Here is a 14,348-nt window from a genome sequence, read left to right as displayed (position 1 = left end):
CCATGTCACCTGGGCACGCACCACCACGGATTTCTTTGGACGTTTGAACTGCACTGACCACAGAAGTCAAAGAAAGGCTGTAAATCCCATGTTATTCTGCTCTTAACTGTAAACCTTTGAAACAATAGGGATTTCAGCCTCCACACTGAAATCTCTTCAAAGAGGAAAGCAGTGAAATGTTCATAAAAGATAATACTTTTTTTTCATTGCTGCTCCATTTCTCCATACTAACCTTTCAGAGCATCTTACAGATATAAACTACAGAGGGTTTGCTTTAGACTTACAAATCATCTCCAGAGGTTCAGTGTGAAAATAACATGAGCTCTTTTTCTGTCTTTCTAATAGGATGAACCTCTTTGCCAGTTATGTACTTGCAAACCTTCTTGCTCATTGTGAATGTCTAGATGGAAGAAAGGGGTCATCAGGGCATGCTGCTTCACTTGTACTTCAGAAAAGGCTGCCTTCCCCTCCTCAATCATGGGTAACTTCCTATTAGGACAGTAGGATAACCATTTCATAGGTGAGAGATTCAAATCCAGCCCTGAAACTAAACTTTTAACTAGCAGAAGTTCTGTGACCTCAAATCAAGGTCAAAGGCACATTCTTCATATGTCTCCTCCCTCTGCGGTTTGCACAGAGGAGGCAAGGACTTCACAGGGATGGAAATGACGGCAGGTGATTTCTGCACGTCTCTGCTGGGACAATGTTAGATACCTTCGCTGTCCTGCCCTGTGGACAAGTAAAAAGCCTGTTTCCAGAGCTGTCAATCAAGAACCTCTCAGGGTAGGAAATGTGTTTTAGAAAACTTCTGCTGTTGAGCCACCATCTGGCTTCCTTCTCTGTCGATACACTTTATTGTGCAAAACAGGCTTCCAGTGTCATCCTGCAAAGCAGTTCCTGCCTTGTAATTCTTTATTAGACAAACCAGCCTTGGATTGGTGGGATGGTGTTTATCCATGGCTGTTCATCTGCTGAAGACAAAAGTTTAAATTCCACCCTGACAAGACTTTAGCTCTTTTGTGTCCATCTAGCCAAGTGACAAGTTCCACCAGGGTGACAGACAGTCAGAGTAGAGGGGTAGAAACGGTATGCTGAAATGCGTTCTGACTGCCCAGCAAATATGTGCCTTCCATGAGTTATATATGTCCCCGCTAGCCTTCTAGGACAAGAGAAGTCTTTTTGCTAATATCACCATTCTTTATCAACCAGTGAACCGTACAGCTAAAGCAGCATGTTTTTCTTGTAGGGGTGTTCCTGTGCCATTGGAAGTTAGTATTAGAGTAGCTTATTTCTGGGATAGAGCCAACTGCAGAACAATTTTGGAAGGTTACTCTTTAGAGAGTCTCAGACACAACACCCTCCCGAGCTGATTCCATGGGCAATACCAGCTAAGGAAACTCACAGAACCTCATTCATTCAATACCACTCTTCACTGTAAATCTTATCTCTTTTTCCTCCCTGTTCCCCCTTTAAGTTTATAACAGCCTTCTGGAATATCCCTCCCCTCCTTGTTTTTTTTTTTGTTGTTGTTTTTTTTTGATGTAACATCAGGTTCTAACAAGGTTTCTCCAGTCTCTATTTTTAACCCTATTTTATGGTCTTCTGCTGCTCCACTCCCATTCCTCTCACAAGTGTACCATGTTCCCCCCACCATGAAATGGAAGTCAGCTTTTAACTTTGGCAACCAGATCTGAAGAGTGTAAAAGTTTTCCAACCTCCTCCCCATCCACCAACAGGCTAATCAGCTGTGTTCAGTAAGGAGAAGTGATGGAAACAGAAATGTAACAGAGGGTTAATTTTCAAATACAACATTTCCCATACAGGAATTGGGTTTTTTTGGGAAGGTTAAAAAAAAAACAAAAGAGAAAACTTACCTAGTTAAGTGTATAATACTATTATACAGAGCTATTTTGGCATAACTATTTGAGAATTAAACTCTTTCTGGTCTTAGAGACCTGGAGTAGCTGTAGCCCTTTAAATTCATAGCCTATCTTCTCTCAAATTAACTGGTCTTTGCAGACAAGCCCTTGGCTAGCTTATTCTAAAATTCTAAAATAGACAAACCAGTGTCGACGCCAATGCCCAAGGGCCTAAGTCAGCCAGCTTTTCACATTAAAGGCATTATGCCTTGTCTGCATCAGACTTTTAAAATGTATCAGCTAATATGTGCTAATGACACGCATTTAAACCCTAGTCTAGACAAAGCCTGTGCAATTGCCCTCTGAATGCTTGATGCGATCAGCTAACATCCTGACAGCAGATCTGATTACCCCATTTTAATCACATAAGGCTATAAACATCATAGAATTATCCAGACTTTCCTCGTAGCAAAGAACAAACCCTGAAGACTGTACATGGGATCTAAGCCCCAAAATACCCTCATGGGGCGGGACCTTTGCCCTTGGACAAACAAGCCTATCAGCAGGGATGGAAAAGCCAGGCTTTGGCATACAGAAACCTATCTATGCAGAGGAATCTGTTACACCAGAAGGATGAAAAGCTTTACTTGAACTACTGCTTTGACATTTGTGATTAGCTAATAGTCTGATAGGAATAGAAGGTGGAGAGGTGAATAGGACCAGAGATGAGACTACATGTCTGTATACACTGTTGATCAGACTAATGCACGCAACAGCTTTTCTCTGCACATTTTAAAACAGGGGTTGAAAAACTGGAGAGGATATACAGAAAAAGGATGCAATGATTTGAGGAAGAGAAGTGCTTTATGGCAAAACACTTAAAAGCTCAATCTGTTTAGTTTATGAGAAAGAATACTGAGAAGTAAATAGACTACAATATAGAAATATTTTCATAAGGAGAAAATATGCAGTACTAAAGGATTATTTAGTCTTTCAGAGAAAAGCAAAACTGACTAGAAGGCAGCAGGAAAAAATCAAGTTAGGAAGTAAGGACACAATTTTGACAATGTTAATCTCTTCAAACAAACTATCAAGCCAGAAAAGTATCTTTTCCATCACTTGATAACTTTGATTATGGCTGGATACTTTTATGAGAGATGTATTTTAATCCACCATATGCTACTGGGATCACTACCGAATTAACTATGACATGGCTGAGATACGAGCAGTCCAAATGGATGATTTTTTTTTTTAGGGTTTCAATGTTATGTATATAAACCCACATAAATTGGCAAGAAGTAATTACCAGACAGAATTTTGAGCAAAGGGTTATTATACGGCTGTGGTAGGATTGTAGGAGTGCTCTCTGCTAGGTTTAAAGGAATACACTTTTTTTTTCTCTTGCTGACCCCCCAGTATCCCTATTGAGAGGGAGAACGACAGTGGAGTCAGCCCATTAAGTTTGAACAGTCACAACATTTATTTCCCAGTGTGAGGCAAAACACTTAAAGGTACTTCTGACTGTATCCATTTGATTTTGTTTACATATTAGGATTTTCACATTTTCACATTTTCAGTGTAATGAGCTTATATAGTCAGAGGGTCTACATCTTGTAAGCATAATTTCCTACTTCATCTGCTTTTTCAGTTCACATACTTGTTTTTGAAACATGCAGTTTTAACTCAGTAAGTAAATAGTCGCCCTTTGTAGTCTGAGCAGTCCCTCTGATGGTGCTCTGGAAGAGTCTGGGGATGGAATGGCTTTCACCAGATCACAGAAGCATAGAATGGTTTGGGTTGGAAGGGACCTTAAAGACCATCTAGTTCCAACCCCCCTGCCATGGGCAGGGACACCTTCCACTAGACCAGGTTGCTCAAAGCCTCATCCAGCCTGGCCTTGAACACTCCCAGGGATGGGGCATCCACAGCTTCTCTGGGCAACCTGTTCCAGTGCCTCACCATGCTCATAGATTTTGTCCTGCTTTATAAGCACTTAATGGCAATAAATGGAGGAAGATTTCTTTTATACTGATCATCTCAGTAGTTCCTTCTAGAGGAGATTGACTAAGGAACCAAAAGGAATTTGCTGCTGTTTCTACCTTCTATTTGAGGGACAAAATTCAGTAAAATTGCTGCAGATATTATCAGAGTAACCACAGTGACAATTCAAGGGACGGGAAAAGTTGTACACTTTCACAGGAAAAATGATAAAAGACTCACACTTCAAATGCTGAACTCTGAGATGCATTTGTTAAGCTCCCGTTATGGGGAGATGTACAGAATATGATGCAGAGTGGACATCAGTCTTATATCAGTCTTGGCTACTCCTGGTACTAGAGGCACAAAAAAAAAAAAAAAATCTCCCAAACCAACCAATTCCTTTCCCTCTTCTGCTCCCCAAACCTCGTTCCCCAGATCAACTCACATCAGCTCACAGAATGCTTTTGTCATACTAACACTGACTGTCAAAGCCATTCTTATTTTAAATCAAACAGTGCTCAGAAGACCAGAATTTTGATTTAAACAAACCACACAGAATGCTCTTAAGACAAATTTTCTGGCTTTAGATTCCACAGTACATGATGTGTAGCTAAATGTAGCATAGCTTGATGCAGGATTTCCTCTGAATCTCAGTATAGCTGTCCCTTAAGTGAATGTGATGCTCTGGCAGTCATGAACATGCAAGTTTTGCCCGAAACATGCACACTTCAATAAACAATTAGGCTCCGCTATGTGCAATAACACAAGGCAATAACAGAAATTTCCTTTTTAGTAACAGGGATAATGCAGTCTTCATCAAACATTGCTGTATCTTGTGGGCATAAAATGCAGTTAACAGAGAGGTTACAGTCATCTCCTTTGAATGCACAGGGTGAAATGCACATTGTCCAAGAGGTTTTGCCATGTATCTCTTAAACTTTCAAGTGGGAATGAAATAAAGTGCAGTAAGAGGCTGGCCCTCTAAGCTGAAGAAAGCCAACCCTGCCACCACTCCAAGATAATTTAAAGCTGAGGATGAGCTGAAAAGCTCTCCTGGGAGAAGGGGAGTTCAGGCCAGCTAAACTCATGACGCCCTGCAAAATACACTCACCATGTGTGGTCAGTTGGAAACCAGATCTTTTCCTGTTCCACTAATACCTATTTGAGAAGAGAGGACACCACTCTAACCTGGTCTAGTGGAAGGTGTCCCTGCCCATGGCAGGGGGGTTGGAACTAGATGGTCTTTAAGGTCCCTTCCAACCCAAACCGTTCTATGGTTCAGCAACTTTCTGTCATACTTTGCAGTTGCATGGCAGGTGTCGTGGTTTAACCTCGGCTCACAGTAAAGTACCACGCAGCTGCCTTCTCACCTCCCCCCCTCCCCCAGTACAGGATGAGCTCATAAAGTTGAGATAAGAACTATTTAATAATCGAATATAAATGAAAATTATAGTGATACTAATATCATCAATATTATTAATAATAAGTAATTAAGATAATACAAAATAGAACATATGCTATAATTGCTCTCCACCCGCAGACTGACACACATCCAGGTCCAGAGAAATGAGAATCCTAGCCTGAGGGCCCCAGAGCCAGAGCCCCAGGGCGACAACACAACCCACTAAGGAACAAACAGGCCCCACCACTAACAACTTCACCAAGAGCTCACAAAGGAGCTGAAGACTGAGCTAGCAAAAGCCTTAACAACCCCCCAGGCCACTTCCCGCCGTAGAACTGCACATGTGCCCTGAGCATGAGGTACCATGGAATGAACTACTCCCTCAGTCAGCCTGGGTCATCAGTCTGCACTGTGAAGAAAATTAACCCTTTCCTGCCTGAAACTAGCACACCAGGCTGTTGCATAGTCTCACCTCTTGAGCTTGTGGTTAGCCTGGTGGTGTGGTGTTTCTTTGGCCTACCCTTTCTTTCTTTTAATTCCCCAATGCCATTGTCAGGCTCCTGCTAACCATAAATTCATGCTCTTTGTCAAATGACCATCCTCCTTTCAGCCTGATTCAGAAGATTTAGGTCTCACACTGCCTCATTTCACTAAGTACCACTTGGCCACCTTGACATCTTCTTTCTGGAGGACAACATGCTGAATTCTGCTGCAGCTGACCAAGCATCTGTTAGTCACCAAGATGAAGTGACAGAGAAAAGCTAGTCTTCTTTTCCATCATACTTTTTTTTTATTATAGGCAGGTGGTATCACTTCACACCATTTTAACACGTTGCTTTGATGCAATGCCCAACAGTGCTAAGACCAGCACTGTCACCCACAGCCATGGCTCCAGGTTGACATTTCAACCACTAAGTGATGGAGCTGAGTCTTTTAATCCAGTTTGCCCCAACCACTAAGTGATGGAGCTGAGTCCAGTTTGCCCAAAAAAATCAAGGAGCACAAGATGTTAAAGCCACTTCTGGGGACTAATTTGATCCATATGAGGAACCTCCTGAGTTTCAGGGTGTCAGCTGGTATGTTACAATATTGCAGGATGCTTACGTGTTTATTTATACTTAAAGTTTAGATGTTCCATGGTGGTCTCTAAAGGCCAGTGAAAGAGGTTCCCTTTTAGCTGGTACTGCATGAGGACTAAAATGTCACTCTCCTAAAGTACTTATGGTCTAGACAGGCAAGAAAACCCAGGAAGGAAAAGGGAACAGAAAACACATAAGATCTAATAAGGTGATTAGGTTACAAGGTCCTGTCTGTTTTAGGATGTTATGTGGCTATCTGGGATTGGCGTTTTGCAGGAGAGGAAATGAGCTAAAAGGGGGAAAAAAAAAAGGACACAAGAGAAAAGGGAGAACAGAACACAATGAATAAGTATGGCATGAAAAAAGCTGAGGTGAAAGTTTTCTCACATCCCTTTTCCCCAGCCTAAGTGCCATCCATATACATTTATGTTACAGTACTTAAATAAGAGCTGTCAGACCTAACACATTTTTGCCTGAATTATTCATAAATATGTATGATAACAAGAAAAGAAGGATTTGTTATTTGGATTAATCTAGTTAATTTTAATTAACATAACTGACGTATAATTAAGAGTTTCTCCTGAGTAACTTACCTTAACACAGGTTCTGTAGCAACGACGACAGAGATGCACATTCTTTAACATTTTTCTTGTGTGTGCTGTCTTCTCCCATAATATACCTGCTAAGCCTCTTTCTTTTTCCCTTTTATACACAATTAACATTTCATTTAAGATTCCTATATTCCAGGTAGATGTCAGAAGAGAAACAGGTCCTAAAGCAGTAATCACTAACAGCCATGTAAGAAGAGTTCCTTCATGACTAATTGCATTTGACACTAATTGCTGTTTATTGAAGAACCTGAGTGAAACATCACTCTGACATATATATGGTTACCCCCTACACCTGTTGCAATTTGCCATAGTTCCTGCTGTTGGTGCCTCACTTCATAGGGCCAGCCTTCTCATGGCTGCCTCCTTTACCTACACAGAGGTGTGACATGGAGGGGGTTGATGTTTCTTATCCAGCACTGTGATAACTGCAGTACTGATGCACTTCTTTAAAGGACAGTTTTGGGAGGAATTATTCCATCCATACCCTCCTGGCTTGGTTGATACACACAATTCTTCACCTTTCGCTGGCTCTTACAGGAGTGCTGGAATACTGAGTGTCTGACAGTAAATCCTAAACAATAATTTACATCGATATCCCTGCTAAAGGGACACCACCAAAAGTGAGTTATTCCACTCCTTGCCTGGCCAAAGGTCAGAAGCATTGGCTGGGAGTTAGAAGGAGCAACTAATTGGATGCATTGCGACTACCCAACGCAACACTGAAAATAAAAAATCTGAGGGTGTTAATTTTTAACCTGGCTACTTGTCTGGAAAAAAAAAAAAAAATCTATTCAGCTAGAAAAAGCTCCATACTGGGACTTCCTCTAGCAATATTTTTAATTATTTTAACTTCAGCTAATATTTCAAGCCCTTTTTTGAATCCTAATTACTTTAACCATGTTATCTATAATTAATAGTTTAGGTAGGAGAAAGATTAGCGTCAGGGGACCCTTGGTGGATTGATAAGAATTCAAAAACGTTGGAAGAAAAACTTATACAAACAATATGGTAGAAGTCATATTTATTGATAAAAATTAATATATCTGCTATAAAATTTGTAACAGTAATGCAACTGAATATTTATTTTGATGCATAAACCTGAATGTTACATACCAAATACAATACAGTAACACTGGTTTCCTCCTTATTTACATGTTTATGAAAATTGATATGCAATCCATGTTAAAAGAACTTGTAATGGAGAATAGTTACATTAGAAAAATAATATTCTTGATAAAGCATTCTTGAGGAGTCCAATCACATTTTCAGGCCTCTTTCAATAAGGCAAAAATCCCTGGTACAGCATATAACTTAATTTACAAAATACAATAACTTCAGACACATCTTCAAGTTTTCTTTTGGTATGCTTTTCCTCACTGTAAAATTACTTCATTTTCTTACTAAACAGAAAGAACTTTCAATAACGAAACTTAATGAGTTCTACTACATATCACATGTACATCGCTGTAGCTTAGCGACCATAACCGGGCAATCTTTCTCCTTAACTGTTTGCTCAATGAGCTTTTCTTAGATGTAGGACGTAGTATTTTGAAATCATTATGACTGTGGTATCTTTCTTCAGTTTTCATAGGAAACAGATCTGTCACATTTTGAAACTTCTTTAAAAAATTTTATTTTATTTTAGGAACTGGTGCACAACTACATTTCCACTCACAAGAGAACGTCACAAATGTAACTAAAATTAGGCTTGGATAACTTTGAAAACATACTACTATGTGCCCAAACCCAAATTTCTTACTTTAATACTTTATAACCCTGCCATGCTCTAGGAATTCTTCTGCATAGCTTCATTACTAGTCACAGTCAGACAGTTTTAATTCCTTCAAAGGCACAAAACTTCCACCTCTTTTCCAGTGTTGCTCCTACACCCGTGAATTCTTGTTTAAACATGCGTGGCAGTCTCATCAAAAGCATTTCTATCTCATTTGCCGAGATCTGAGAAAGAGAGAAAGGTAAGATTAAAGGGAGAAAGCTGCCCTGTAGATTGGAAAGAGGAAATACGAAGAACAGAAATAAGGGACGGGGGTCGGGTTCAGGAACACACGTCAAAAGAAAACAACTGACCATTATTATTTTTAATTTTCTTTAACCTTAGTCTGACATGGATTTCCAGACTCCACAGAGAGTGCAGATTCCTTGCAGGAATGATTCTGCTTTTGTAAGTTTTGTCCCACTGTAGAATAACTACTACATCGGGGCTGCTTCCACAGTGTTATACAAAATCCACCTAAAAACTACGGTTCCAGTTACACTTGTGAGGAGGCGGAAGCAAACAGGACCTTATTCTTACTTCTCATCCCACAAGCTCTTGAATCCTTCTCCTCCCAGCTCCATCAGTTTTTCTCTTGTGAACAAACACGGGACTTTATTTTTAATTAGCTCACTTTTGTTACCTAGAGTTGAGTAACCAGGGAGAGAACTTCTCCCAGTTTGGCCCAGTTCAGCAGCCCCAGATAACTAGGCAGTGAAAGTCCTGACTCAGCATTGCTCAGCATGTTTTTATGGTCTTGAAACCTTAATAACTGGTCACCTTCCTAATGGGAAAGATGGTCTCAATGTAGAAAACACTTTCACAGAGGCAACCTTTCTGGTATAATCTGGTATAAACGAACCACTTTATCCTACTGCTGCTTCTTCTAAAGTGATGGTCATGAAAGAAACAGTAAAGAAATCTGTGAGTGCTGCCTGTTATCCACAGATATCCCCATAGCTTGGTAGGCTTCTCTGGCAATGATGATATAATTGCGTATTCATATTAGTAGGAACCTTCCATGGTGAAAAGTTTTATTTTTTAAAGCAGCATATGAACATAACATATGTTAATTATCCTCACTCCACCCAAGGGAGGCGAGAAAATATCTATCACCTCTTATTTTCCTGAAGAGTTTAGTGAAGCAGAAAGATGAAATGATTTGTTAAAGGTGGTGCAGAAAATCAGTGTTGGAGGCAGCCTAAAACCCCAAAGCAATCAGGTCCATCTTTTGCATACTGTGATGGCAGTAACGGATAGCTGGTTACCTCGGGGTAATGTATCTGAGCTCTACACTGAGCCCTCAGCCTGCACGGGTAAGCTGACCTTATCATTCCTGTTCAGGTGAGGAATGACAGGCTAACCATGGAAAGTAATTGAAATTAATCTCTGAGATTGCATCTCTGGATTGCGCTATTAGAAAGTAATTTGTTACTACAAGCAGTTACTTCCACAGTAAACCGGCCAGGTCAGATTGTGCAGCTCATGTTTATAATGCAGCAGGTAGGTCGAGTGGTGGCTGCAGGGGCTGATCCGTTGGCACCTCGGAGAGATGGGGACAACGCTCCTTCCGTGAAGGCTATGTCTGCGAGTAAAAAGTTTGATCCTGGCAGCCTCGCAGATGCCAACAGGTTACTCAGTGCGGGGAAATTCAAGGATGGAGCCCACAGACATGCTCAGGGAGGGATTTCTCAAGGGGGAGAAAGGTGAAGAGCTCAGTGGGCAGAAGCAATGAGCAGCAGGGTGGAGCCCAAGGAGACCATTTTAAATGATTGCTGCTGTCACTCAAGAGGTACAGAGCTGGAGGGGCCAGTGAGGGGGAAAGCAGGTGAAATTTGGCCAAATGCTGTGTGTTAAGGAAAGACTTGAGAAAGGACGGAGGAGATTGGGCAGGCTGGGTGCTGCAGGAACTGGGGACAAGATGAAGGAAGGTGTACATGTGGCAGATCAGGGAATAGAGAAGCAAAAGAGGAATGGTTGCAGGTGTGAAGCTCTGGATGTCTCAGGCCTTGATAAAATTAGATTTCTTTTTTTTTTTGTATAATTTGAAATTCACCAGTTTCTCACCTCTTTCTACTGTCCTTATCCCTCACTCCCTTTTTGCTGTGGCCAAGAGTGGACTGTAAAGCACTAGCACACCTGAGCTGTCATGGCCTGAAGATAGTGTCTAAGAACTTCATTGTCCTTCTTCACTCCTCCACACGACCTGTCTTATTTCCAGTGGGCTTCTAGCTCAGCATCTCCTCTGCTTTTAGCTATACTTTTTTTCATAGAAACAGAGGAAGGATCCTCCAGGGGCAGGAAGCAGCTCATCAAGGTAGCCCATCACAGCAGCTAGAAGGTGACCTTGGCTATGGGTGGCATGGCTGAAGGAAGTGTTCAGGAACAAAGTGCTACCAGGATCAATAAGCACCACACAAGGAGTGCCACTCATGCTCTGAGTCCACCACCATAGCTGCATCCTCCTAACTCCATGTTGCAAGAAGATCTAGGCAAGTACCATCACCTCCATGTCCAGTGGAAGTATTGGCAGATGTAGATCAGAGCTGTGGCTAACCACGGGATGACCCCTGCATCTGATAAGCGTCTCAGGTAGTCTGGCATCCTGCAGAGCTCTTGCTTAGCACTTAGAGTACCATTCACCTGCTCAAAGGTGGCTATTTCACAGCTGAGCTTCTCACGCTTGAATTGCTTAATATTCACTGGGAGGAACAGGCACTTTTGGAGCTTGATTTCATCTCATACTACAGTCGATATTTAAAAGTAAGTCGATCAATCTTATCCTACAGGTATGTATTGACTATGGACTGTACGAACTGATGCATTAAAAACCACTTTTCACGCTGTAGTCTGTTGACCTCAGTTTTGTGTTGGCCACGCCTTCTCTGAGTTTGGCCAACCAACTCCTTTATAAGGCCCTCTCCGCTTCCATGAGATGAAGGGTACGCTTCATGGTCCATTCACGTGTTCATGAAAGTTCATGTTCAGCGTGAGCCATGACTAACGAACCCTTAGAAGAACCAACTCCTAAACCCCTGCTCATTTTAATGGAAAGGACTACACCTGCGTCTTGTTCTGCTCTCTTTCTCCTCAGCTGCATTTCAGGATCATGTATCATATAATCAGCTGCTAGACTCTGCCATTTAAAGCTCTGCTCTTCTCTGCCACAAAGAATAGCTAAATAGCTCAAGTCAAAGACCTCAACACAAGCACGTGCACTGCAATCTACAAATGAATAAAGACTTCAAACCCCAAAGCCCCATATCCCATTATCTTTCTAATGGAAACGCACAGAGAGTTTAACCTGCAGTAAAGAATAATACAATATTTCTATAGAGAAAACAGATTTTGATTAAATTTTTTTACCCTAGAGTCCAACTGCTGCATATAAGACCAAAGATACTCTATATTGGCTCCAAAAGGGTGGACGTGAAGAAATGTGGATATGATACCTGTATTAAAAACAAACGCACACCAAGTATTGAAATTACCTCAGACAATATATCATTAAAATAAGCAAAATAATTCTGCATACTTTGCTCTTGCTTATTTTTTTCAGTATGAATTATGATTCTTATTTTTCTTTCACAACCCAATAAACATAACAAAATGGCACATTTTTAATACAGTCATAATAACATGGTAAACACAATAGCTCATCTTCAGGAATGACAGCAGTTCGCAAGTAAGTGACCAAGATAATATACTGATGAATAAAGGAATTTCTAAACAAAGACTTGCTGGAAGCATTTCAACTACCAATTTTATGCTTGATTTACCAATATAAAATTGTGGATATTGTAATGGTAAAATTATTACTTTTTTCCCCTTCACTGGATGCTCTGTTGTGAAAATGTTTCACATAATTTTGTCAGAAACCTCACTCCCTCAAATTTTTCTAGTAATTACGCTGATGCTGGTTATGAAAAGTGTTTAATCCATATTATCCTTATCTGCTGCTGAAGAAAACACAAATCCTGTATGACATATTCACTTTTTAACTTTATCTTAAAAGAGAGCCAGTTCTATCTGTCTTTGTTGTTATTTACAGGATTTTTGTAAAAGGTATGGGAACAAAAATGGCTTAGGAGGAGTCAGAATCTAAGTCTACACATTTTTCCTCTAGTGAAAATCAAGTGACAGCATAATAATGATGGCCAGAGAAAACCAGATCTGGGGCATCGGAATTGCTATTAAAAGCACTTTCAAATTTCTCCTCTTCTAAATAAACAGTGAAAATACAAAATGGCATGTGTGTTACTCACTGTTTGGGGAGAATTGAACTGTAAGAATCACAGCAAATATTTTCAACTCTGTTTGGATGGGTTTCTTAGCTGAGCCACCCTAGGGGAAGTTCCTTATATTTAAAGCATAAACACCAGGATTAAAAATGCTTACAAATGACAAAAATGGGTCACTGTATCTTGTGTACTGCAGGCCATGCTGCTTTCTTGATGCTGAATGAATTAGGATAATCTTGGATTTCATTTTTCCCCAAATACTGGCTATGGTTGAAAATGATAAGTAAAATTTAACTCATTTTAGACTGGCTTTGCAAAGAACACCTTTTTTCCTCCCTCTTTTTCCAATAGCATTTGCAAACTTCTGATCCTGCAAAGGGAGGGGCATGTATTTAATTTTATCCTATCACAAGTTCTACCAGCAGTAGCTGCCTTTGTGCCTGACCATAAGCACCCACACAAGAGCTCTTGAAGCAAACGCCAAGACCATCACACTTGGATGGGTTGACTGGAAATCCAATTTGTATTCAAATCACATTTTACCAGTGGCGTTGCATTTGTTATGTGTGTTCCCAAGGCTTTCCAATTCAGGCTGTTCAAAGCTAGTTCCTTTATATAATGTAAATAAAACGTCACTTGACAAAATTTTGTAGTTATGGACTGGAGTTCCATGGATAACTTTTCAATGTTTTTTTTTTCTTTGATGTTCTTTTCCTCTAAGACAATATTGGCTTTTGTAAAATATAGACAAACTTAGTGAATGGGTGGATGCAGGGCTCATTCTTGCCTTGCCACGTCTGAACATGCCTCAGAGGAAGAGATAACAAGAAATCCATCTTGAGCAATCTCTTGCCTTTGAAGTGTGACAATGAGGCAGTTGTGGGGGTTTTATGACCAGTAATATTTGGACTGAGATGACACTGTTTATCTGAGTGTGCCACTGGACAGCTAGTGGATGGGACCCACTTGGGGCCACTGCCACCACTTGTCACAGTCAAATAATGAGTGACCTAGAAATAGCAAGTTATTTATTCTGCACTTTAAATCCCATCCTTGCTACCCTTCTCACAGTAGTTGAACAGATCAAATACGGTCCATTAAGATTAAAAGTTCCAAAATTTATTATAACAAGTGAAATGAAATCAAGTCTGTACATCCCAGTGTTCCACATCTCACCAGTCACAGGAAGTTTGTGTACTAAGCCCTTAACACTTAAATATATTCTTCACTTTTAGATGACCTTTTTGGTCTGAACTGTCTTTTTCCATGCCCCAGCAATAAACCAGCAACTTACCTGGTGTTTAGCAGATGCAAATGAGTTGCATTTAAAGACATTAAGGTAGTTTTGTAACTATCACCTACCAGGATACCGCTGATTTTGTGAAAAGACCAAACCAAAGACATG

The 14,348-nt window shown here is 40.5% G+C and overlaps 1 protein-coding gene across 1 annotated transcript in view; it reads right to left on the bottom strand.

The window, feature by feature from the left end:
• Nucleotides 1-7,937: 7,937 nt before the first annotated feature.
• Nucleotides 7,938-14,348, bottom strand: part of LOC104516895 (ecto-NOX disulfide-thiol exchanger 1-like) — a gene marked incomplete at its 5' end in the record, with an annotated part of 64,015 nt that continues 57,604 nt past the window's right edge. Inside the window, 2 exons of the mRNA XM_010161388.1 lie at nt 7,938-8,887; nt 12,069-12,154. Of these exons, the coding sequence (XP_010159690.1) occupies nt 8,756-8,887; nt 12,069-12,154 (218 nt within the window). The remainder of the gene's footprint in view (nt 8,888-12,068; nt 12,155-14,348) is intronic.

Source organism: Eurypyga helias, unplaced genomic scaffold, assembly GCF_000690775.1.
Source record: "Eurypyga helias isolate BGI_N326 unplaced genomic scaffold, ASM69077v1 scaffold11, whole genome shotgun sequence".
In the NCBI taxonomy this organism is placed as follows: Eukaryota; Metazoa; Chordata; class Aves; order Eurypygiformes; family Eurypygidae; genus Eurypyga; species Eurypyga helias.
Note: the sequence above shows the minus strand (reverse complement) of the source record. Positions and strands in the feature narration are given on the sequence as shown.